Genomic DNA, 24,941 nt, shown 5'->3' on the forward strand with positions numbered 1-24,941 from the left:
AGGACATTCACCTTACTGCTCACCTTTCTGTATTTGAATATTGCACAGACTGGTTTTGCCCCTACAGGTAACCAGGCAGGGGGTTTGTATTTCCAAGCAGATGCAACAGCTGAGTAGAGGGAGGTCTTGCACAAGCACACATGCCAGTGACTGAGTGCACATAAGTGACTTCCACTCACTTCAAAGTTGAAGGAATTCAGTTCTGGAAGACCTTTTTGTCCCAGTGTGCTTGAGCAGTAATTTATGGATGTGCCATGTATTTCTCATAGAGACTCCCCATGCAGATGCAACACATTGGATTTTATTGAGAAATATGAACACTTAGCTTGCTTCCCCTGAAGTTCCCACACCTTTCTGGAGCAAGAATCATGTCTTTAGAGAAGAGGTTTGATTATGCTCTTCACACACAGCACTGCAGATCATAATCCTCTACCACTCATGGATCAGTAACAGCCCCAGGCCTTCATAACCATGTCAGTGAAATGTGGAAAAGTGATACAAGTGCCAGCTTCCTGCCAGCCTCTATTCTTTGTGCCCATTAAAATCAGTATTAATAGACCAATTGAATTTGTGAAGGAAGCTAAACACTGAGCACTTGATTTATTTTCTTGATAATAAATCATAATTTCCTTCCATCTGTTTATGAGAGGAAAATATGGAAAACAGGAAGTAGCATTTACTTGGTGAAATATCTACACCTGGGAACTTCTATGCCAAAGACACACTCTTGAACACAAACACTGTACCCTAGACACAGAATAGTAATTTTGTGCACTTAACAAATGAGTATTAGGGTCTCAAGCCTACATTTTTTTCCTGGACAGACTTTCCTAAATTAATTTCCTGATTTTATTTTGTCCATTACCAGCTGATCTCATTAAATCTCCTACTGAAAGTACATTTTTAGTTGGATGGTCAAAGCGTAGACAAACTAAAGGGACAGAATACCTGATTCTCTATTGAAAATACAATAGATATGCATGCTCAAATATAAGAGATTTTTCAGAAATTGTAAGGAACCAGAACCAGCTCCTAAGAAGCTCTGAAATCCAAGAATATGGACATTTTCCATGTGCAAGCAAATTATTTAACTGACATTTACAGATTCCAAAACCAAATCAATTTTACTCCTTGGTATTTTCTTCCAATGCTACTCTGTCAATTGAGTGATCTCAGAGAAAAATATATATCCTTCACATGATGTTTTGGACCAGGCTGCTCTTGCTTTTGTTAGCTTGCAGTTTCTCAAGTCTCTGTAAATGTTTCTTCATCTCAAAGACCTACAACACTATAGTCATAACGGAGGTTGAGGTCAAAACAAGCTGTGATGGGCCCTCTTCCCTAAAAATTCAAACTTCAGTTTTACATCTACTGAAAGCAAGAGACGTAGTTCATCTAACTAATTTTTAAAAATATTCTTTATACTGCACTTACCTTTAAGTCCTGCAAAGTGCTTAAAAGAACTGCAAGCAAGAAACACAAATAAGACTTCATTCTTACAAGAGAAATCCCAGCCCAACATACCCATTATAGCTTCTGTTGTTGCTCCTGACGGCAGCGAGACAGGGACGGTTGCCATTCCAAATGCCTATTTCTAGCAGACGGTTTAAAAATAACCTAAACTCTGTCATACCCTTGATGCCTTGCAAATACTGGAGAGACAGGAGTCACATGTCCTTGCTTGATTTTGCCTACGTTCCTGCAGCTTAGAGTTGCAGAGAGAAACTGAGAAATGGCCATTCTGTAATTTTGCAGGTTTAATGTTTCCTTTGTGAAAGCAGCAGTAAATAAATGCCAGCCTAAGAAAGTCAACCAGTATTCTTTTGAGTGGTTTCCACCTTGGAATTAGTCATAAGTTGGATATTACAGAAGTAATAATGTCAACTTGCTTTCAATACTAATTTAGAAAGTGCAAATGTTTGTTACAAGAAAAAGAAGTTCAACATGTTTTAATTGGAGCTACCCAAGAATTCTGGGAATATTCAACTACGAGCTTCTGATACAGCTGTGAACTTACGACGAGTGATAAGCCCTTGGAAGACGGTATCTGCCATTCCTCTTTCGGGACTTGAATGTAACCCCTCTAAGATCTTCAGTTTCTCAGACTTTCTCTCTTACCTTTACTTGAAAATTCATTACATTAACCTAAATGACAGTGTTATTCAAAAACAGTGGATTTTTTTTCATTAAATCATCAGTAATATGGCAAATATAAAAGATTCAGGAAGTATCTTTGACATACAAGAAAACCCTTTTTCTGTTTATGGCAAATTATTTTATTTTATAGAAGAAATACTTTCAAATAATACAAAAATGACACAATCATACAGAACTGTGACAAAAACAAGAGAGATGAATACTGAATATGATAACTCATTACCACATCAAGACAGAACTCATTATAGCAGTCAGAATCACAGACCCACAAGATACATCGACGACATCTCACAGTGGTCACAATTAAAAAACCCTCTGACAGAGAGACCACTGGACATTGCTCCTTGGTTATAGTCACAGAACAATTTAGGGTGGAATAAAGGTCCCTATCGCAATCCCTGCTCAAAGCAGGCCTAATGTGACCAGGATGCTCTGGGCTATGTCCAGTTAAATCCTCATCCACACTATGGACAGAGTGTTCCACCTCTCTGGGCAACCCCTTCCAGCCTGACCAGCCTCACAGGAACATGGTGTTGTCTGTTCTTAATACACAGCAAACACTTCTGGTGTCACTCCATGGTAACTTTGGATAAACTCTACTGTGTGACATCCTCCCCTGGAGATGAGGAACAAAATTCTGACTAACTGGTCTTTTAAAGTAATGAGCACTGAAAAGCTTGCTGGCCCCTAGACTTTTACCCAAACACTACAAATTTCTCACATGATTTGGTTTTTATTTGCATCGTTTTTGAATAAGTCTAGTTGTGCCCAAGGAACTCAATATACACCCACCAAAACAGGCAAAATAGGCTTTAGGATGAATAGCACAATAAATGCTAAATATACTTCAATTTCATATATATTGTTATATGATCGCAACACTTGATGCCTGTAATGACTATAGGCCATATTAGGAAACAGGAAATACTACCTTAAATGTTTGTGTTAATTAACATTTATGCTTACAATCTTTTCCCCCCGTTACTTTTTGCCTCAGTGTGGATAAGTAAAAGTAATTCAATTTCTCTTCCAGGCTTTCCTGACCTTTGACAAGGTAACAGAGTCAAGTTCTTGAAACTCCCAAAGAAAACTTACAGAATATTTGAAAATATTCTGATAGGTCTGTTTGGTTTTTGGCCCTTGTTTTGATTTCCTGACATAGAAAAATACGGAACCAATTTGATCTTTAATTAAGAGACAACATGATCTTCCTTCGGGGATATTCCAGTAATTTGCAAAGTCAGTCTTGTGTTGGGCACCTCTCTTTGCGGGTAATGTATAATTAGAAAAATATGAGAAACTCTATTATAATAGCTTAGTAAGGAAGTATTTTTACATACTTGCAGGATGCAAGGACACAAAACTGGCATTCTCGGGAATTTAGGGTGACAGTCTTTCATTAAAACGGATGGTTACAAATAATATTATTTCTTACCAGATTTTAGCTGGTCCAACTAGCTATCAAGTGAGCTGTACCTTCCAGAATTATACACCTTCCTCCTGGAAAGTGTCACTGTTCAAAGAACTTGCTTGCAGTAACCACAAAGCGCATCCCTTAGGATGAACATGTGTTTAAGCACCCTTACTTAAAGCAGCTGCTTTCTGAAATCAGAACACATGTGCTTTCCTGAATCAGATGAGAATCTGCAGAACTGTAGAAATTACTGTAATAGCCCATTAAGGCTTTCCACACAGCCAGCTCACACTGCTCCTTTAATTCCCTTTTCATTAAACAGCAAAACAAAGACCTGTCACCCTTTTGCTTCCCCCGTTTAAACTGAGGATCTAGTTAAGAATATAAAGATACTTTAGACACAACAGAAATGAAAACAATCTATTAGTGCAGAGTAAGAACATGCAAATGAATTCTGCAATGTTTAACATCACTTCTAATTAGTGTTAAACACATTGCAGGTGATAATATTTTTGCTATAACACAGACAGTGCTAAAGAATACAATGTACATCAATAAGCTACAGATAATAAAGCTGAAAAAAGTGACAATTTTAGAACATAGTATTTTCATTTCAGGTATCAGAAACAAAACCAGCTCAATGGTTCCATTCTACTGTATGACAAATACTGAGGAACAAAATTTCAGTCTTAAAATACATCTTAAAGTAGGTATTTTCCTTCAAGGAAAAAAGGCACTATAAATAAATTACACTACAGTGAATTTGCCTGAACTCACTTTGTTTCTGTCTTCCAGCCTTTAAGTCAAATAAAACAGCATAAAAACTGTACACGCTCTTAACAGGATAGTCGATCTTTTATAAAATAAGTTGTCTTCAGAGATGTCAGTTTCACAACAAGGAAAAACCAAGCCTTGTTGCAGTCGCTATTATAAAATATATATGTATATATATTTATATATATGTTTTTGTTTATGTTTACTTTTTTAACTTTTTTTGATTTTTTACAAAACGTGTATATTAGCTTTTGCACAATTTTTTTTTAAAGAAACTTGTCTAATCTAAGAACTTCATTAAAATAAAAGCGATAAATACTTCATGTTTACAATGCAACATGTCATACGTCATCAGCTGGCAGAGGAGGTATGTTAATCCTTGGTCTTGTAAAAAAAGCTATCTTCTCTCTGTGATCAAAACAAGAGAAAAAGGAAGTAAATAAAATTATGCCTACATTCCCCCTCCTCCCCACAAGAACATGGTTTCTTTACATTGGTTAATGGTTAGTATTTGTTATTTATGCACTGAACTGGTCAGTATTTGAGTACAACAAACTTCCAAAAACTACTAAATCTCACTATATACTTCTTGCAACATTCCACTGAACACAGTTATTATTTTTGAAAACCTAGGTGGAAGTTTTATACAACTCACTCAACTTCAGTCACAGTTAATCATAAAAAGGTTGCACAGGACAAGGTCTGCAATGCGAATTTCACCCTTGTATGTTTTGCAAATAGTGTCTACAAAAAAGAAGTGGAAAAAAAAGATGGCAACTCTGGAAACAGAGTCCACAGAAAAGGCTTCTTGAAAGAAAATTCCAGTATTACTGAGTAATTTTTAGGGAGAGTGTATTACTAGCAATTTATATGTATTACATTAAACAGACTATTTAAGCCTACAGGCTTGTACTGAAGAACTGACACATCATTTGGACTTCATAGCAACTAGGCCAAGTTGGAAGAATCAGCTAAGCTATGTTTGTATTTGAAGCTTTTTTTTTTTAATGTCATTTATGCTAGAATTGTAAAACTGCAATTTTGCCTTAGCTTTGGCTCTTTGCAGAACAAAGCATTCAAAGAGAACTCATGTCCAAATCCAGATACAGTTTAAAAGTACTGGTTAATTACTTCTGATTAAAATCAAAAGACATACAAAATTTAAGCTAAATGTTTCAGAAAGCTTTAAACTGACTAATGAACTGTTGCTATGCTGCTTCATTACACATTACCACTTACCTAAAAGTCTGCACCTGAATAGGTTCTTTCTGATTTTGCCCACGCAACTGGTATATTTCTTTTGATGCCTTCTTTAGCATCTTTTCAGCTGCTTGCTCTTGGTGATGTTCAAATTTGGTCTGTCTGGTCTGAAAACAAGAGCATAAGGCTTTAAATGGGCACGTGAATAAATAAAAACAAGAGTATTCACAGTAAAAGAATGGATTTTTTCCCCCCCCAACCATGGTGAAACCACACTAATACATTGTCTGAAACAGCTGATCATCTAAGAACTATAAATGCAGAAGACTGAGTTGTTTCGTTTATTAATGCTTTTCAGAAATACATGTAATAAATTAACAAAATTTACTGCACACAGATCTGTTAAACCAGATCTTACTATAAATTTAGGCTCAGTTTTTGTCTCTGATAATCCAAGGACAATTTTGTCCGTTGTGCAGTTTTGCCACTTTTTTCTACAACTTCTTTCTCCAAGAACAGGAAAAAAAAAATCACATTCTTAGGGAACATTCCAAATACTTGTAAAAGTATAAATATCCAATCAGCAAAATTTCTTTTAAATACCAGAAGAAAGAAAACTATTAAAGTTCCAATAAATACCTTAACAAAAACAATTGAACAACAAATAAACAAAAATCTAGAACAAAACAGAAAGTGCCACTGGCAAACAGTGCCATTCTCCAAAAACTGTCCTGCAATTAATACACAGTTTGGTAATAATCAAAGTAATCATTTCTATTGTGCTAACTTCAAGAATATAAAAGGAATATTTACTGTATGAGATTCTGAACAAATATCTCTTTAGACATCTTACCAAAATGAAGAGATTTTGGAATGAGAAGTTTCTGAGCAAACTGAGTGCTTATGTCATATGACCGTACCTGCCTTTCCGCTTCCTTCAACAAGTTTCGGAATCTGTCATCCCTAAGGACCCAGTGGGGTAAATCTGTCTGCCCCCTGAGCTGGGCATCTTCCAGACGCTGTCTCAACTCTCTTAAAACACATATCTCCTCATTCAGCTGTCTCTGTCGAGTTCTGGATGCCTGGAGATCCAGCTCCAGGTCTAAGGATGTCCTTGCCATAAATTCAGCCAAAGATGATCTGCAGGACTGTTGAGTTACAAGGATTCAAATAAAATGCACAATATATTACTCTCAATATAGTTTACTAGTCTGTCTTTAGCTCTATAGACCACACATTTGCTGTACTTACTTCATACACAGTCTTTTCCACATGCAGTTTTGCAGATTATTTACATCCACCAGAAAAGTTTAGATAATTGTATGGTACAGAAAACCCTTACAGCTAAGTTTTTCAATTACTTTCTACTACTTCCTTTTACAGTTTTCTTTTAACTTACAAATATCTACCTAATGAAGTTTATGGACTAAAATTTCATGTTATGATGATAATAAAAGAGACGCAATAAGAAAAAAATCAGTGACACCATGACTTCAGAAAAATACTGTACTGAGCAAGACTTCTCTTAAAGGGCTTCATGCAATACTGGTTTTAAGATACATTCTGAATCAAAAGGGGAGGCATGGATGTCCACCTGCCTACAACAGCAAGGCATTAACTTCTGCTAACCAGACTACATTTTATGTCATTTCTATACACAACATTAATGCCTCATCTGCCCTTCTCTCCCCACTTGTCCGACAGCATGAGAAGTGGCATGGGGGCAAAAGGAGAGCTTAACCTATTAATTCCTGAATATTTGGGTCTCAAATACTATTATTTGTAGGCTGTATGGGAGGGGAGATGCATGTCTTAATGTCACATTCATACATGCTTCTCTGAACCTGTACCCTGCATCATAAACTTGATTTGGAAGATTTATTAAACTTTACATCTAAATCAATATAAATTCAGTCTCCATTGAACTAATTTTCATCTGCCACACTTTTTCCCTCCTTTAAAATTGTTTGCAACTTTATTTAACTTCATGTCTACCTTTTAGCCTAAAAAGTCCAAATCCCAAAACATGCACCGCACCCCAATTACATTGCAGAAGTTTTGTACATTTCCTAAAAGGATCAGAATGTACCTGTAGACATCTAAAGCTCTGAAGTATAAAGGTGCCATTGTTCTAGCAACTTAATGGAAACTAAAGAGCATTTTCCTAGGCATACCTGCTTATATCGTAGAGTGCGCCTCTCCAAGGTATTCCGCACAAAAGGGGACTTCCTTGGCAGGGTTGAACTGTCACTATCACTGCGATACAGCTGAGTAGAAAAGACATTGAAAATAAAGATTGCTTACAAGATCATCTTCATTAAGAAATGTGGGATTCTTTTTTTTTTTTTTTCCTTGATATTTTTTTTTTAGAATACACTTGTTTTAAGCAACTGATTTTTTTCCAGTTATTTATAAACATTTATATATAATGGTGCTCATATGGTAGTTACAATAATTCAAGAAAACTTACAAACCATCAATGTTTTACAGGTAAATTTCACCAACCATTCTACTAAATGTCCAACACAATCTAACCTAAAAAAAAGAGGGAGGGAGGACTCAAAAGCAATAATAGTTAATCCTAAAACATTTACTGTTGTGGGTATAACCAATACAATCTCCCACTTCTCCCCGCATCTTATTTTAAGTAAGTGCAAGTTAAGTGAGCAGAGAATTTAAAAATCGTTTCCTGAATTTTCAAACTCAAGCTCTCAGAAGCTTATAAAAAAGTACAATCAAAGCTATGATAATATTTCACCAATACTGCAAAACCAATACCCATGTATTGATCTGCAATACCATGAGCCAACTGCTTATAAGTCTTCTGCCACTGAATGCAGCAAACAATAAATGTGACCTTGAAAACTGCTGTGTTGGTCCTCAATTACTTGCACCAGTGCACCCAGGAATCCTATGTCCCACAGTTAACAGGCACCTTTTGACTGATATTCATGACAGCAATCAGAGTTGTATGAATATTTCTGCAATAACCCTAAGATTAAGCATGAAAAAGTATCCTTTTTCAAACTGTTATGTATGTGAAAATTAAGCACGGCTTCTAAGCTGACTGCTTATACACCTCATTAGATAGCATTGTAAAATCAACCACCCTCACTTAACATCTAAGGTTGCCAGAGAAAAGAGCTTAATATCTAATTTATCATAGATTCTTAAATTTCAAATTAAATCCATGCAGGTAAAAAACTCATTTAAAAAGTCAGGGAAGCTCTTCCCCACTGCATTGTTTGAGCTCAATTAACAATTGATCATTAGTATTAAAAAGTAATATAAGTTTCTTATAAATTCAATGAAATCTTATTGTGAAATTATAAAAAAATGTATAACATACTTGTGTGTGGAGACCCCTTCCCCCTCCTCCTTTTCAAGTTTTACTCACTCTGCAAACATATTGACTTCGTGCTCCAGGCGAAAAGGTCTGGGAACGCACAATTGTGCTACTGCGAACAAAAGCAGAACCCCGTGGCCTGCGGCTGGTTCTCTCTTTTGGAAGAATAGCAACTTCTTCAGGAAACAGATCCTCAGTGTTAGTTTCCTTATCCACCTAAAATTTCAACAAAGGAATTTTTTTTTATTTCTTCCTTATTTTCTCTCTCCTAGCAAAGACAATCAGACATTTCAACAATATCAAAAGTAAACAACTTGTCCTGCTAGAGCTAGATTCAAATTTTAATGAGTCCTGAGAGGATGTATCACCTAAATTTTGTAAAAGTTTTAAAACTGGGTCACTCAAAATTGTGAGATAACCTTTCAGAAGCCTTTGCTGGAGCAGTAACAATTATGAGATGCAGTTATATCACAGCTGCAGAACACAAGGACTGCATTCAGGATTGGCATTTGGATATTACCCAAACTACCACCTGATCTCCAGCCTCAACAGAAGAAAACTGAGTCACCTTTCAACAAGCACAGTAACTCAGAAGCAAGTAACCACCTTAAAACTAGAGGAACTTAAATGAAGACAAGGAAGAAAAAAGGAACTGAAAGTCTGTTCACACAATTATACGAGAACGCTAAAATATTCAGAAAGACAGAAAACATAGGCTACTCTAGCAAAGCTTCCCAACTTTTAGAAAACTCACTCCTCAAAAAGAGGTGTGATCTTCCCTAAAGGCAATATAAATAGCTTATGTTCTCTACTTCAATGGAAGTCTGCAGATTTCAGCTTGTGAAGGATTATTTTCAGTGTCTCAGATCTTGACTACAAAAGATTTTAAATACACCAGTTTCAGCACAATTATTCCACGTTATTGTAACACTGAAATAGTAATACAAGTCCTAAAATTTCTTCCTTCACAATTCCTTTCAAAATTCTTACAGAAATAAGAGGACTGGAATTAGATCATGATCTTTTCTGTTACAATTTCAGGTAAATGCAGAAACTGATACAAATGCCTGTTTATAGATTAGATAAAGGCCACAGTAAAAACAGTTTGCCTTTTGATATAAGAACCAAATTCTGTTCAGAAGCAAGCAGTATGAAAACAAAAAAAAACCCAGCCCTAAAGAGTGAACTTCCACCACTCCATAGCCATACAGCTGTCACGAAGTCAGTGCTCATACAGGGTTGCCAGTGTCATTGCTGATTGTTTTCTCTCCTGGCCAATTCAGACTCAAACTCCAGGCACAGCAGTAGCTCACTGTGCCAGGCAGGGTGGCAGTTTTTGTGCTGCCGTGTCTTCTCTCATTACCTTTAGTGGTGGAGGCTGCAGTTTTCCAGAACTGTACTGGCCTGCTTGAGTTGCAAACATGTGTGCAGCTAATGGATCCCCACAAAACGGCTCTGGATAAGGAGGACTAGTCTGGGTGCAATTACTGCATCCACTGTCAACAGATTCTGCTTGCCAACTCCTAAAGTCAGAACAACACAATAATTCCACAGGTGTTAAAAAAAACCCCATGCAATTATGAATTACATTTACATATTACATTATCTAAGCCAGCTTATAATTTTAGAGTATCGTTTATCCAATAAAAAACTAGTATTTTCAACAGGAGAACATAGCACACTTGCATTTCTGCAAATGCAAATAAGCAAATACATTGCAATGAAAAAAATTCACCTTCCCTAATTTTCTTAAACCATGTGTTCTGGTCTTTATAACAATACTAAGAAAGCAATAACAAAAAGAGCAATGCAACTCATGTAAAAAAACAGGAGTATCATTAGGAATTAAACTGCAACCCTATCCCTAAAAACATCCCCTGTCACCACCAAATTTTATTTACTTTTTCTTAATACAGGCCTGTTACAAACTCTAATTACAGTTGCCCTCCCTAGCAAAATTTCTATTTGATATAATGTTTTCCCACTCCCCAAATTCCCTAAATTCAACCAGCTTTTCAAATAAGGCTTCCTCCTGTTTGCAGGTCATGACATAATAGAATTTTATACATGTAGCACTAACAGGGAGCAAATTTCAGAATACAGATCTACAATTTTTCCTGCTTTATTTCAGACTATACCCATAGTGCAAATATCTTTGAGGAAGTATTAGTTATTATCTGTTTGATGAGGTATTTAAACCATTTTTACCTTTCTGATATGGCTTCTGCCTGATCTTCCTTTCTTTCCATCTCCAAGATTTCCTCCTCTGTGTACTCCAGTTTCACTCTCTCTTCTGCCAGCTCTCTCTCAACTGCTTCCAGCTGGGCAGTGGTCCTAGCTAACAGGGCTGTCACAGCATCCTGAAAGGTAAATTAAACTTTAATTAAAACTGTTTGAACAAGCCAGTGAACTAAATGTGTATTATTCAGAAAAAAAAATAAAAACAAAGCTGTCATATGTTCCTTAAAAAACAAAACCACACCACAACCAAAAAAGTCTGAATCTTGAATCTTATCAAACGAAAGTATGTGGTGTTCAACTTGTCATAGAAACTGGGCAGACTTTACTTGACTGTGGAGCATCATCCAGCAAGTTAAGTCAAAAGAGACCTCTGGAGGTCACCTAGTCTGATGTGCTGCCCAAAGCAAGACTGTCATCATAGCCAAGTCAGGCTATCCAGAGCCCAGTCAAGGGCTGAAAACATCTCCAAGGATGGAAATTGCACAACCTTTCTTGACAATCTCTTCATGTGCAGTAGCAGAAACTTTTTAATGTGTTTTAGCTGGACTGGAAACATGCATACAAACATATACAGGGTACTATTTCAAGCACCTGCCCAGAACATGATCTAGTTTTTCAACTAGTCTTCTAAAATCCAGCTCTTACCCCAAGAGTTAAATTAAGTTAGCACTTCCTCTGATAACTCAAAAACCTGCACCCAAGCTAAGACAATCACCCTGCCGGTCAAAGAAAGTAAATAAATCACTTTTTAAGAGCCATACTGTTTTAACTGTAGTTACATTTCCAGAAGACTGAGGAATACTGTCTTCACATTGGTTTTTGCTCTTTGCTCTCTGGGGCTCTGAACCAGTGAAGATCTGAACAGGGTACCAGTGAAGCTGCATCTCACCAGAACTCTCTGCATCTGTCAGGTTTATCTGAGCAATGCCCTGTAAAAAACACAAAAAAGCATTCACCACAATAAGATACACATACTCTGCAGGATAGACACCTTTTCATTTAAAGAGCATTTTACTTACAAATAAGTGTGGGTGTGTAAAACACCCACTTCACCAAATACTACTTTCTCTTAAAAAGAGACAGTTTTGTTCTGTTGTGTTACGATGTCTAAGATTCTGAATTTCTTGCCTCTTCTTTACTAACATGAATAATTGGAGTAGATTGTAACTTTTTTTAAAGTTGAAAATTAAAATTTGTATGACCAATGTAGATATAACTGACATCTGATAGCTATCAATATTTTATTTTTAAAACCTTCCCAACTACTATCTGATTTCTATATTTGCCTAAATTAATATCACTTTAATAGTATTACTTTAATTGGAGGGGCTTTTGAGATTAGTGTATTCTCATACCCTTCCATTCTCTGGCCTTCAGAGGCATCTTTCAAATGGAAATAAAAATTTTGTGTAAACCAATCTTTTTTTTTTTTCTGCTTATTTATATCACAAGGTAGTCAAAGGGGCTATAAAGCCATTTTTCTACTTTCCAAGCCATCCTTGCATCTCCCAGATTCAAGTAAAAATAGTTTTATAATACTTCCCACTAAAAGTATTTCAAAGTTTGAAGTAGCCCTATTCCATCAGAGAGAGTTCATGTAAGAAATTTCTCAGCTGATGTTCACCCAAATGATAAGAGCTGTGAACAAATCCATGCTGCCTATTTTATTTGTTTGGGTTTTTTTGAATAGTTCACTAGCTGGAATGGTTTTATAACAGTCAGCATTTAAGTACTGCTTTTTGTTTCTCTGGCTATCTCTGCAACCTATTCATGTCCATGCTAATGAGCCACATGCTAAGAACATTTTCTTTTGGAAAACTCCTGTAAAAATGGCTTTCATCTCTCACAAATCAAATAACTACATACAATGATTCTACCAACAAAGGCAGTAGGAAATGCAGACAGAATCTGCATTCAACTTTAGGCGGGTAAAGAAACAGTTAATTAGAAAACAATAATAATTTAAAAAAATCATTGCATTGTTTTTCCAAGACAAATGTTCCCTGAGGCTCTGTTTAAACAGGTGCATTGAGAACAATGGAGAAAAGTTTCTGAGACTAACAAAATAATGTGACATTGGGATACAGCATGTTATTGAGAACGTCATTTCACGTCAGTACATCAGAGGCTACAGAGATGCCTTTGCTTTTTTCTGTATAACATAGATGTCTTCTAATTATCCACTTGCTCTGATGCAGTGGAAGATATAAATGTGTATCATATACTCACACTTCTGCATCACAATTGGAAAATATTTAAGACACATTGAGTTTTGTTTAGGAGGTAGAAAGTAAAACTGTTTTTCCTGCCAGCAATATTGGAAGAAGCACAGGCTAACTCTTAAGACACCTGGTGCTGACCTATACACTACATTTATTAGGCAGCAAAGCAAGTCTGCCAAAGAAGCTGCCTCTACAAAGGGAATCAGTAATTCCTGAGTGACTGAAGGGTGTCTCAGTGAGTAGAAAATCACCAAACTCAATTAAGAATTATCAGTACTGAAAGACCAATCAATATTTCATGTCCACCTCGAGATTTGGAGCTTACTCAAAAGGATGAAGAAACCAAGGTAAGTCTGCAAGAGGTATATCACATGCCTGTTCTGATGAATTTGTTAACAACTTGGATGGCAGAACAGTAAAAGTATTTATGAATATCTCTGTGATGTCTGACAGATGTCTCTTTATGAGAAAACAAACAGGATTTAAAAACCATGCTACAAAAAATAGAACAAATGTTCTGAAATTAAAACAAAAAAAAAAACCCACAAAAAAACAAAGTCACACTCAAGAAGAAATCAAATAAATTACGACACAGGGAATAATTGGTCAGGGCTGTAAAATACGAGAAACAGAGTGAAGCAGCAATGCCGGGTGATTGCGAGAAAGGCATTCATACTTCTTTTATGTTTTAAAACAAACTAGATATGCTAATCATGGAAAATAACAATTCCCTTATCTCAGCATTGTCAAGGCCACTAGGGAAGCCAACTGAAGACAGAAAAAGATCTTCCAGCCATGCAAGGCATAAGAGTAAAAGGTTGAGGAAATGGAAAGACCCAAAAGTGTAGTATATTTACTCTGTTTATAACTGAACTATTTCCCTGATTTTTTGTTTTTAAATTCCCTGTTAGGTACAACTATTTATATACATTAGGATAAACTCCAGTCTCCCTTTTGCTTAGGAAAATATTACACTGGCATAACCTAATTGAAAAGAAAGCAGTCATCAAGAATTTGAGAAATATATGCATTATTAAATAGATGGGAAAAACTGTAATCTCAGTGGAAGACATCTTGAATACAGAGGCCTTGTTGACAGGCACCATCACAGCAGTTCCAAAGAGAGGTAGCAGGTAGCAAACGATTTCTCAGTTTGAGAAAATGCTCATTCTCAAATCACAGCTGAACAATGATCATAATGTTTAAATACTCCAATGCACCTACCTTAAGAAACTAGCATTGTTTCTCTCTTTTTGAGTAGTACTGTAAAATTACCTTTAACAATGTTACCAATTACTGTTGACAAAGATACTTCTGACATAACCATATTAAGACCATGAAAGAGAAAAAAATCCCTACCAAAATAACCTGAAGACTTATTTTTCTTTCTGCAACTCAAAAATAGCAGTTTAAATAACAGCACCCTAAACTTAGATGCACTTGTTTCAATAGAAAGATACTTTGCACTTCCCAGAGGAACAGGATATACCAGTATAAAGCATTTTACACCATATATGCACAATATATCCAGCCTGTTCTTGAGATGTTTTCTCTTTAATTACATTGTAGACAAAACTTCCTACTGCAGACAAGACCTCAGATCCATTTCTATCAACATTAAGACCCCTGTTTATAGGAGATGCTACTTAGATTTAAAGGTGGATTAGCAAACACACATTCTTGAGCAGATCTGCTCAAATAAACACCTCTTATCCACAGCCTAGCATGACAGTGAAATGTCTATACCTCTTAACTTCTTTGATAGGCTTAAAATTTTTTTCACTAACCCATTCAAACCCACCACTGGAAAGACAGCCCACTCACTTCAAAATAGCCAGGACATCAGCCCCAAGGCAGATTTAGTTATGCTTATTTGTATTTGACAATAGCTAAATGAAGCTAACATTTAACACACCTGAAGTTAGCACATGGTATCTCAATCACTTTAAAGAAAAAGGTTGAGGTGACAGAACTGTTCCATGGCCACTATTATCCTGCAACAAAGTTAGGACTGATGTAATAGTAGTTCTCTTCATCCTATGTTATATGTAACAAGGGGTATGTATTGTTACTTTTTAAGTAGGAATCTATTTGAATGATACAGATTCCTCACACAGGCATTATAGTATCAAGCAGAAACCTAAATCTTTAGCAAACTGTAATCTCAAAACTGTCAGATTAAGCCTTTTTTAAAATCTCACCACTTTATTTACTATACTTATATATGTGAACAAATGAACACATTAACACGTAACTCTATCAGAAATTCTTATGGAAAAATTAGGTCTTTATGTTCTCTTTTTAATCTTAAAAATAATTCCTCAGGTAACTTTAGTTCTTCATATCACATGGCTTTTAAGAAACAACCACTTACCAATAGTTCCTCTTGTTGTTGATGATCAACTGAACAGATATACAGCTGCAGTGATTTTAATTTCAAAACACTTGAGTGCACGGGGATTCTGAACACTTCATTAAATATTAACGGAGTTTGGAATTCCAAAGCTCTCGAGCAGTAAGTGGTTGGTGTGCCTGACTCAAGCGGTGGCAAATAAACTCTCACATGACTGGGAACAGCAAAACAGACAAATAGCACAATTCAGACAAAGAAAGCCATTTTGCATTTCTCAAAATCAAGCTAAGCAAAAAACATCAGTGTAACTTCTACATTAGGAATCTGCCTTGAGATCTCCTCATCACTAGAATTTACTCTGCATTCTAACACAGAAGATCTGCAAAGCTGATCTCAAAATGTTGTATTTTTTCAACTAAAACGTTTTTTTTTAACTTGGTGCTTAAGCAGAGGCACCAAGTGGCACTTGAGCTGCCCTGAAGTATCGAAGGCATCTAAACCGAGCTAGCACTTACAAGAGGCTCTATGGGAGGGCTACAGAGAGCCTCCCTCTGAGCAGCAGCAGCTGGAGGCCAGGTGCTGTGCTATGCTATTTCAAATAGAAACACATGTCTATGTTTAAGCAATTGAATTGTCTTGTAAGCATCACCGATCAGTTTCTTCCTTCCACCCACTTAACAGCCTTTTGCCCTCCTTAAGAAATCTAGATGGCAAAAGAAACCTGCAGTTACTGCATCTATCTAGTCTCAAAAGACAAATTTAAATATGTGGTACCATATCATTTAAGACTCCAAGCCAAAAACAAAATCAACAACCATTTTCATCTGACAGCATAAGCAGCAGAGCTACTTAGAGAATTGTTTTCATGTTCTCCCTGTCCTGACTGTTTGCCAAGCCCCTGCAATATCCTATTCCTTTCCTTATGCCAGCAAACAGTTTCATGCAACTCTGTTGTGACCCAGATTAGAAAATTTATCTGGGTTAAAAAAGCTAACCCAGCTAAAAACCCACAAAGGCTTCAGGATTAAAAAAACCCACTCCAGCTCAGAGGTTTACTCCAGTTGATACATGGCTTCAGGAACTCTTATGCCACCACCAAAGAGAGGCTCACAATGGCAGGCAAATAAATGGTTAGAGGACAACTAGAAGAGCTCCTTGTGGTGGAACAACAGCACACTGGACTGTGGAGCATCAGCTGAAGAGATTCTCATGCTGTAAAAAGGCAGAGATCCAGCTCCTCTGCTCACTGGCTGCTGCAGGCTAAACTTCACCTCCACTGCCGCAGCACTTGATTCAACCGATGTACAACTGCACAGAGGAGTTATTAAACATGATAAAAGCTTATTCTGCTTTCTTGTAACAGAAACTTACTTTTTGACTAGACTAATCAATTCACCCTGCAGCAATGCAATTTCTTGATTCCAGCAAAAGTAGGGTTGAGAAGGATGAAGAACAGAACTGCATTTTGAGTCATTTAGATGCCTGGTTACCTTGACGACAATGTCCAACACACCCTCTGGACTAATCTTTTTTGGTGACTCTGTTTTACTAACTTCTTCAGATGATGCCTATTTCTTTTTCTGATGACAAGGCAACATAGCTGAGTAATACACAATACTCACATTTTTCCCTATCATGTGCCCTTACACTCACACTGAAACAGAGCAAAAAAACAACACTAACATACAGGCCTACATGAAGAATTTCCACTGCACTTTTGCAGCGTTAGCATGGTGAAGTTCTCAACAAAGAACAATTCATTCAGAGAGTTGCATTTCAATTTAACACTTCTGACCAAATTACTTGTTTTACAATATAATAATGTTATCATACCTTCATTTTCCAGTTTTCAAACAATCTCTCCCAGAGATAAAGATCAACAATTTTTACATGTTGAATTTCTTTAAAATAAGCTAAGATACGTATCTCTAGATAAAACAGTGTTCTATGAAAACAATGATTGTTTAAGAAACATTTATTAGAATAAACTAACCTATGTTCTATATGTGACACCAAATTTGAAAAAGTAGCACAAGCTGAAAGAGTTTAAAAAACTCAATGTTTTGTATTGATTCTCAGCTAGTACTTGTGTTAATACTATCTTCTTTCATGGATACTCAAGGAGAGCTGCACAGGCCACAAAAGTCTGCAGATCCTTTGTTGTTTGCATGTTTTCTGGTGTGGTTTTCTTTCTTAAAGATAAAAGGCGAGGTATATCTCTTACTGATTAATACAGATGCTGCCATAGGAATTGAGAAAAATGCACTAAGTTTACTGAGGAATATCACAGATATTTTTAAACCAACATTCCTCTGCATAATAAACATGAAAGAATACAGAGACTATACTTGTTACCTGAACATTGTCATAAGTTCTATAAAAGAGATACTGTATGACCGTAAAATTAACACTTTCCTCACAGAAATTAAGACATACCATCTTTTCCAGAAAAAGCTTAATTTTGAATGAAACCAAATAAATCTATGGTATTTATAACTGTAGCATGAAACAAGCAATGATCAGACTCTGGGGGATATTAAAGCTTACATTTTGCAGTTTTCTTTAACAACCAGACTAGTAAAATTCTTCAGCTGTAATACATGGACTAGCAGACATTCGCTTCCACTGTCATGCCTGGAAAATAAATTTTCTGTGTTAGTCACCAATCACTGATACTTAATCACTTTGCTTAAGAAATAAAGGTGAAGACTAAACAGATTTAAAGAATGTAAGAGCATATTTTGTTAAACAAATTTCTTGCACAAATCAGTTTCAATCAAAAGCATTAGCTACACTAACAAAGTTAATAGAACTAAGTGAATTAAACATTATTCAGCTTGAAAATAACAACTGGCTTTCCTATGCCTCTTGAAAGCAAACAGGTTTTATCAAATACATTCCTTAAGCAGTTACACCATATGCATTCATGTGTGTGCATGTATAACAACATACCAGTTACATCAGATAAATTCATATGCATTATTTTCATGGGCTATTGAAAACAAATTTTAAAATTCTACTCTTTTACATCAGCATGAATTATGGAATGCCATTAACAAACCTGGTTGATATTTTAAAAACTTTCAATCTTCAGAATTAGTTTCCAAAAGGCAGACAGGATTCTGGAGGGTTAAGATACAATATCCTGTCTTGCATGACAATAATCTGCCCTTCCCCAGGTTACTCCCACTATTAACAATAGCATGCCATAGGCACAGAATTTCAAAGATGTATTGTACAGCCGGGACTGTATTTGTGTCTCTTCATCTCTGATTTTCCTAAGGTAATCCTCCTTTATCTGGCATAAAAAGATCTCACTTACAGAGACATATCTCTATACCATACCCACATTAATCGCCCAGACAATGAAAATAAATGCTACTGAAAGAAGTAATGAAGGTCCTTTTATCAGTCAGCATTGAAGGGACACTGAATGAATGAACTTTGGTTAAGGCATATCCCCAACACAAAGTGGCACATGACTGACAAATCTGTACATCCACTGAACTTTGGCTGTCAGTTCAGAAATTTCTTGAAAGTATCCACTGTGATTCAGTTTATTAAAAAGTTAAAAATCATAAGCAAGAAAAGTAGTGAGCAGTTCCTGTAGAGTTGATAGGGAGAAAGAGGAGTAATTACTCACAGAAATCCAACATGTATTTGTGGTTCTTCATTATTGGCAGCATCACCATAAACAGGCTCTTCCAGATCTTCATTCCTGCAGGAACAGAAAGTACTGTAAACTACATAGTGACCTAAGCTGCTAAATGATGAACTAACATTTATTCTGTGATTTGTGGATATAAGCAATTATTTAGCAATACAGGAGGGACTGGCAATGTAGACAGAATTGAGACATCTATATAAAAACATACAGTGGTAGTCATTCACAATTGTAAAAATTTAGGTTTTAGAATTACTCCTTCAAGATATTTAGGTTAATATTTATTTTGTCTTCCATTTCTCTTTAGCATCGTCAAATCTAATCTGCTTCCCAGTTACTGCTTCCTGTGTTAAAACAATTGTTTTAAGTAACATCTTTCTACATCCTTCAATCATTTGGTGAACCTCTACATATTTTTAGAATTTTGGCAGTTCGTATGTTTCTTCCTTGCTTTTATCACACAATACTCAGAATTGTAAGTCACACTCTGTATAATTTTATTTTGTTATAGATGGTTGAAATCAAATTACTGATTTATGACTAACAGGATGAGAAAACTATCTTTCAAGGAAGATACAATGTTAAAATGTCAGAGAGAATAAAGCAAAAGGGACTTGGCACCTGAAGATGACCATGGACTGCACGTTAAAAGCTTCTTTCCTTTAAAACATGCAATCTAGTAGTTTTATGTTACTAATAACTAGCAATTTTGAAAGCCTACACATAAATTCACAACTAATTCTTTTGGGCCGTGTGGCAGAACAGGAATATTTCCAGCTTACTACACATTTATACACCTGACCTTTTGCTTAAAGCTTCAAACACGCCACTGTCACTAGCCAGTGAATGATCTGAGAGACATGCTGAAACTCGCCTGGCTCTCCTCTCCGATCTTCTACCACTGTCTCCTCGCAGAGTTACAGCTGCCATGGAGAAAAAAAAAGGGAGAACAACATCAGCTCAAGGCAACTTCTTCAAAATTAAACAAGAAACACATATTGTATCAAAGCTAGCAGCAAAACAGCACAGATGCAGTTCACTGATTTTTCTTCTAACTTAAAGTTAAAAGCCTAGAATAGGATTGACCGGAGATTTTCCGTGGGAGAATTAAGGAAGGAAATTTGTGGCTAATTGCTCTGTGACAAGACTAAGTATAAACCAATTGCATTGTTACTAAATGTTTTTCTGGTAGACTAATTCCTTCCTAAAGGAAGACTTACATTAATTCACATATGTACACATGATATCCTAAGCTTTTCAGATTTACCTACTGAATATACAATAGGTTGAAAACAAACACAGAGCTTAATTCTTTTTTAAAGTTATCTGATAACACAATGTGAGGGTTTGTTCTCATTTGTTTCCTAATACAAAGTCTCAAGGCATACTGTTTATACCATCACATAATAGCAGCTTTTATTTACAGTCTGAGAGGCATTATCAAAAAGAACCAGTGTTTTCCAGCTCACTCAAACCACTGGTTTTTTTTCAAATTCTGGGTGAATTACTTTGAAAACTGATTGGGGGTAGTAGGAAGCAAAATTCAACCTCCCTTGCCACTCTTCACTGAATCACCAGCCACACAAATAGCAACTCAGCAATCACTTTTGTAAATGTACACTTTTCACTGTTGTAAATGTACCAACAAAACTGTTATACACTGGGTTTTGCAGAAGCAAGTAGGTATAGCAGCTACCAATCCTTTAAAGTACATCCACAAGCAGTAACGTTCAAGAACTGCATAGGAAAGGCTTCAACGCTGCAACAATAGCTCCTAACTTGAGGCTGTTTTTCTTTGAGTCCTAGAGAAAACCACTAAACAGAACTTGTGAAGTGCAGTTTCTTCACTGTGCAGGGAAGAACTTTTACCCTCTTTTGCTTAAGGTTCAATTGCTGTCCTCAAAGCAGGAAAGCAATGGCAAAGAGATGGCACTTCAAAAGTGGGAAAGCATTTTATTTGCTTCTGCTCATGCTTACAAACTTAAGACAGCATGGAAGCGTTGACAGTTTCAGCAGAGTGACAGTAGCACAATGCATGGGAGACAAGCACCAGTTGACATTTACAGCTTACAGCCCCAACTAGGGATGAAGCATGTCTTACCCAAAGTAACAACTCATTAAGTATCTCTGTTGCACATTATTATAAGGCATCCAAATTTATTTCTGACACCTACTCAGTAAGTTTCCTTCCACAGAATACCAGCCACAGCCTGCAGAACTCAGCTGAGGTACAGTGAGCCACCTCCCCGCACAGTACCCACCTCACCTCTCACCCAAAGCACCACCAGGACAGGACATCAGGGCAGGAGAACTTGATAAAAGTCTTCCAGGTGAACACAACCACACTGCTGCTATCAACAGAAGGCTCTGGCTAAGGTCAGCTTTAACCCACTATGAAACTCGAAGAGAAGGTGCACCAAGCCCAGCAGGTTCTGCACCAGCCCAAGACATTCCTGTTACCAGGCCATTAACAGCACAATGTTACCAAAGATGTTACAAAAATCACCCAGTGCTGTTTGGAGCTAAAATTCCCATGTATCAGCAGAGCCAGTTCTCTGTCCTTTGGATTCATAAATAACCCTATGGACCCCTCCTCCAAATTCAGTGAAAGATTTAGTCAGCTTTAAGTATGCAGGAAATTTATTTGCTGGCTAGTGCAGCCCAATCTGTCTCTGCACCCAGAGAAAGAACCACCATTCCTCCCCATCTCCAGTTACAGCATCTCACCCTTCTTGTACATCACACATTGTGCAGTGCTACTCATGACATCCTCACAATGAGAGCCAAGTTCAAGTGAGCACACAGAAAGCAAAAAACTGTACTTGAACCATGCTCTCCTCTGTATCACTTTTATACAAGTGGTGGTTTTGTGGGTTGTTTTGATTGGGGTTTTTTTGTTTGCTTGGTTGGTTTCGTTTTTTCCTTTTTTTTCCTTTTTTAAGGACTTATGATTTTGTAAGTCTACCTCACTGTCTGGTATTTATGTAGAATATTCTGTCATTGGTATTTATGAAAAATCAAAACTAGCAATCTGTAGAGACATCTACATATTAAAGTTTCTCAAAAATTTTACATCACTGGAAAGATGTTGAACTTCACAAAAGTGGATAATCTTTTTAAAAAGTGCTTCTATAATTTCTGTACTAATTTCAACAAGTTACACTAGGACGACTTCTTTTTGTAAGTAAGCCCTTGGCTCAGCCGCTATGTGAACACTGTATAAATGTAGCAGAGGAAAGATCTTGTGGGGTCTGTCCTTGGGAGGCTCGTGTTCCCAGTTTGGCTGGAAGGAAAAGCTGGTCTCAACCGGAAATACAACAAAATGAAAAACTGACACATTACAGCAATGTTGCAACTTGACAATTATTTTCTTACTGTCTGCAGGTCACAGAATCATTCGATAACCTCTAGACAATCACAGCAAATTTGGGAGAGATGCAAACCCCAGAATATACTTTTAACTGGGGTGGGGGCGGGGGAGGTAAATCAGCAGGAAAATTTGGTCAAGATCAAAGACATACCAAATTTTCGTTTAAGAAAAAGTTTAGCACATATTACAGACTTTGCAATGCTGGAAGTTAAGGAATTGTTTATAAATTAGGTTTCTAAGATAGATCATTACCTTACATTTTTAATAACAAAATCAGTAAACAATATATATGACTTTCCAGAACTACTGGGTGCCAAAGCTTGATAAATATAAGACAGCCCTGAATGAAAGAACATACTCATTGACATTAGTTAAAAAAGTGAAATTTTGCTGCCCAAACTTTCATTCGCTAAAAAAAAAATCACATAAATAAATCTGAAGCATGTTTCACAAGCTTAGGTGACTACAAATACTGCACGTCAGCTCAAAATGCACTAATAAAAAAGTAGAACAAGCTCATAAAAACTAATCAGAGACAAAAACAGACTTTACCTACCATAACACTGTCAGGCATTACTACTATATAATAAAGCTGAAGGTCAAAGAACACTTTCCCCAGGAGTTTAACTACAGCTGTGAATGTGTTGTTTAGTTGACATAGCAAAAAAATTAAGTATGCCGTAAGGATTAAACAGATACAGCAAGATGTCAAACAAAACCAAATGCAGCAGAATCTCCTGTTTCTTCTCATGCAACTCCAAAAAAAAACCCAAAACAAAACAACCCACCCCAAAACAAAACAACCAACACATCACACAGAAAAACACACAATGAGAAATTTTAGGTTCACTTACAGTGAATTTTTCTGTTGTGCCGCATGAGAAACAAGACAAAAAGCATACAGTGATAAATCACCCTTTAGATTTCTGACAGTATTTTATAAACAAGAGATTATTTAGGCATTGAAAGAAATATAGCATTTGAATGATTTGGTATATAGAAGAGATAGTGAAAATATTCAAACCCAATAATTTATTAACATGCTTCCTCCCACTCCCATCTTTATAAATATGATGGATTTAACTTTTCAAGCATATTCCCTCCATTCACATGTGAAAACTTATTTCACAATGTGACCCTGTGACAGATGCAGAACAATAAAACAGCAGATCAGCAACTGAACATCAAAATTGCAGTTCCTGAAGAACCCCTTTAATTTGCATAAGTGCTGCATCAGTGCAAAGTTCATGCTGTTTATTAAGTTGTATCCCTCCTAGCGCCCATTATTTCCAAATTATCAAAATCACGCCATATTTTTCCTAGTGAGGGACCAGACAAAGGTTTGCCAGAGCCAAGACCTCCTGTTTTTGCAGCCCAGCATTCTGCTGCCAGGCCATCAGGTGGCAGCAGCAGGGCACACTGCCTGGTACCTCGGAGAAACCCAAAATCCCCAGCATCTGCCAGCTCCCAGCTCTGGCATACAAGCTGGATGCTCCATCCAAATCTTCCAGGAAAAGAGTACAAAACCAAATACTTTCAAAACTTCCAACTGCTACTTGCAAATAACTGTATTTCAATTCTAAACCACCAGCTAATGAGTGTGGAACTCGAAGTAGGCAAAAATCAGAAAGGTTAAATTTAAGTAATTGTTTCCAAATGCAAATATTAAAGTCTCAAAAAGAAGGCAACCTGGCTACCTTTTAACCATACATTCTTCCTCAAAAAGCAACACAAAATACTCTGTTGTACATAGAGAAAAGCTGTAACCTCTTGACTAGGAGCTGGACACCCCAGCACTGACAGCAGGTTAAGCACAGAGGTTTTCAGACAAATGCGACGTGCAGAAACACAGCAGAGAACTGACAAAAGGAAAATCAAAGCAGGAAGCTGCCCTTCATCCTGTATTGCTGCCTAGGCCCTCACACTAGGCCTTCACTTCTAGGAAACACATACAAGTATAAACGAACTACTTAGATATTTTCACTTACCACAATGGGTGAAGACATGCTGTGGTCTGATTTGAGGTTTAAAGAAAGCCTCTTCACAGCACTAATTTAAGCACAAGTTTTCATGCTGGTCTCTGGAATTCTGTTTATTTTGGTCTGAAAGCTACAATATGGGCACTAGAAATGTTTACAGCCAGTAAAAGTAAATTCTGCTGCAGTATCTTCTGGCAGTACTAGCTGCATTAAGGAAAGTA

At 36.6% G+C, this 24,941-nt stretch overlaps 2 protein-coding genes across 4 annotated transcripts in view; both read right to left on the bottom strand.

The window, feature by feature from the left end:
* The window catches only part of CLCN4 (chloride voltage-gated channel 4), a 44,190-nt gene extending 42,607 nt beyond the window's left edge, over positions 1–1,583 (bottom strand). Inside the window, exon 1 of the mRNA XM_083882310.1 lies at positions 1,525–1,583. Within this exon, the coding sequence (XP_083738436.1) occupies positions 1,525–1,579 (55 nt within the window). The 5' untranslated portion in view covers positions 1,580–1,583. The remainder of the gene's footprint in view (positions 1–1,524) is intronic.
* Positions 1,584–2,263: 680 nt separating this feature from the next.
* Positions 2,264–24,941, bottom strand: part of WWC3 (WWC family member 3) — a 98,967-nt gene continuing 76,289 nt past the window's right edge. Inside the window, exons 12-23 of one of the 3 annotated variants that reach the window (XM_083854677.1) lie at positions 20,174–20,294; positions 19,351–19,425; positions 18,255–18,341; positions 15,729–15,921; positions 11,894–12,061; positions 11,100–11,251; positions 10,255–10,414; positions 8,943–9,107; positions 7,720–7,812; positions 6,466–6,693; positions 5,585–5,712; positions 2,264–4,753 (exon numbers count right to left, since the gene is read on the bottom strand). In XM_083854677.1, coding sequence (XP_083710803.1) covers positions 4,687–4,753; positions 5,585–5,712; positions 6,466–6,693; positions 7,720–7,812; positions 8,943–9,107; positions 10,255–10,414; positions 11,100–11,251; positions 11,894–12,061; positions 15,729–15,921; positions 18,255–18,341; positions 19,351–19,425; positions 20,174–20,294 — 1,637 coding nt within the window. In that variant the 3' untranslated portion in view covers positions 2,264–4,686. The remainder of the gene's footprint in view (positions 4,754–5,584; positions 5,713–6,465; positions 6,694–7,719; positions 7,813–8,942; positions 9,108–10,254; positions 10,415–11,099; positions 11,252–11,893; positions 12,062–15,728; positions 15,922–18,254; positions 18,342–19,350; positions 19,426–20,173; positions 20,295–24,941) is intronic. The other 2 variants (XM_083854676.1, XM_083854675.1) reach the window with 2 other exon arrangements.

Source organism: Zosterops lateralis (genome assembly GCF_965231275.1).
Source record: "Zosterops lateralis genome assembly, chromosome: 2".
NCBI lineage: Eukaryota > Metazoa > Chordata > Aves > Passeriformes > Zosteropidae > Zosterops > Zosterops lateralis.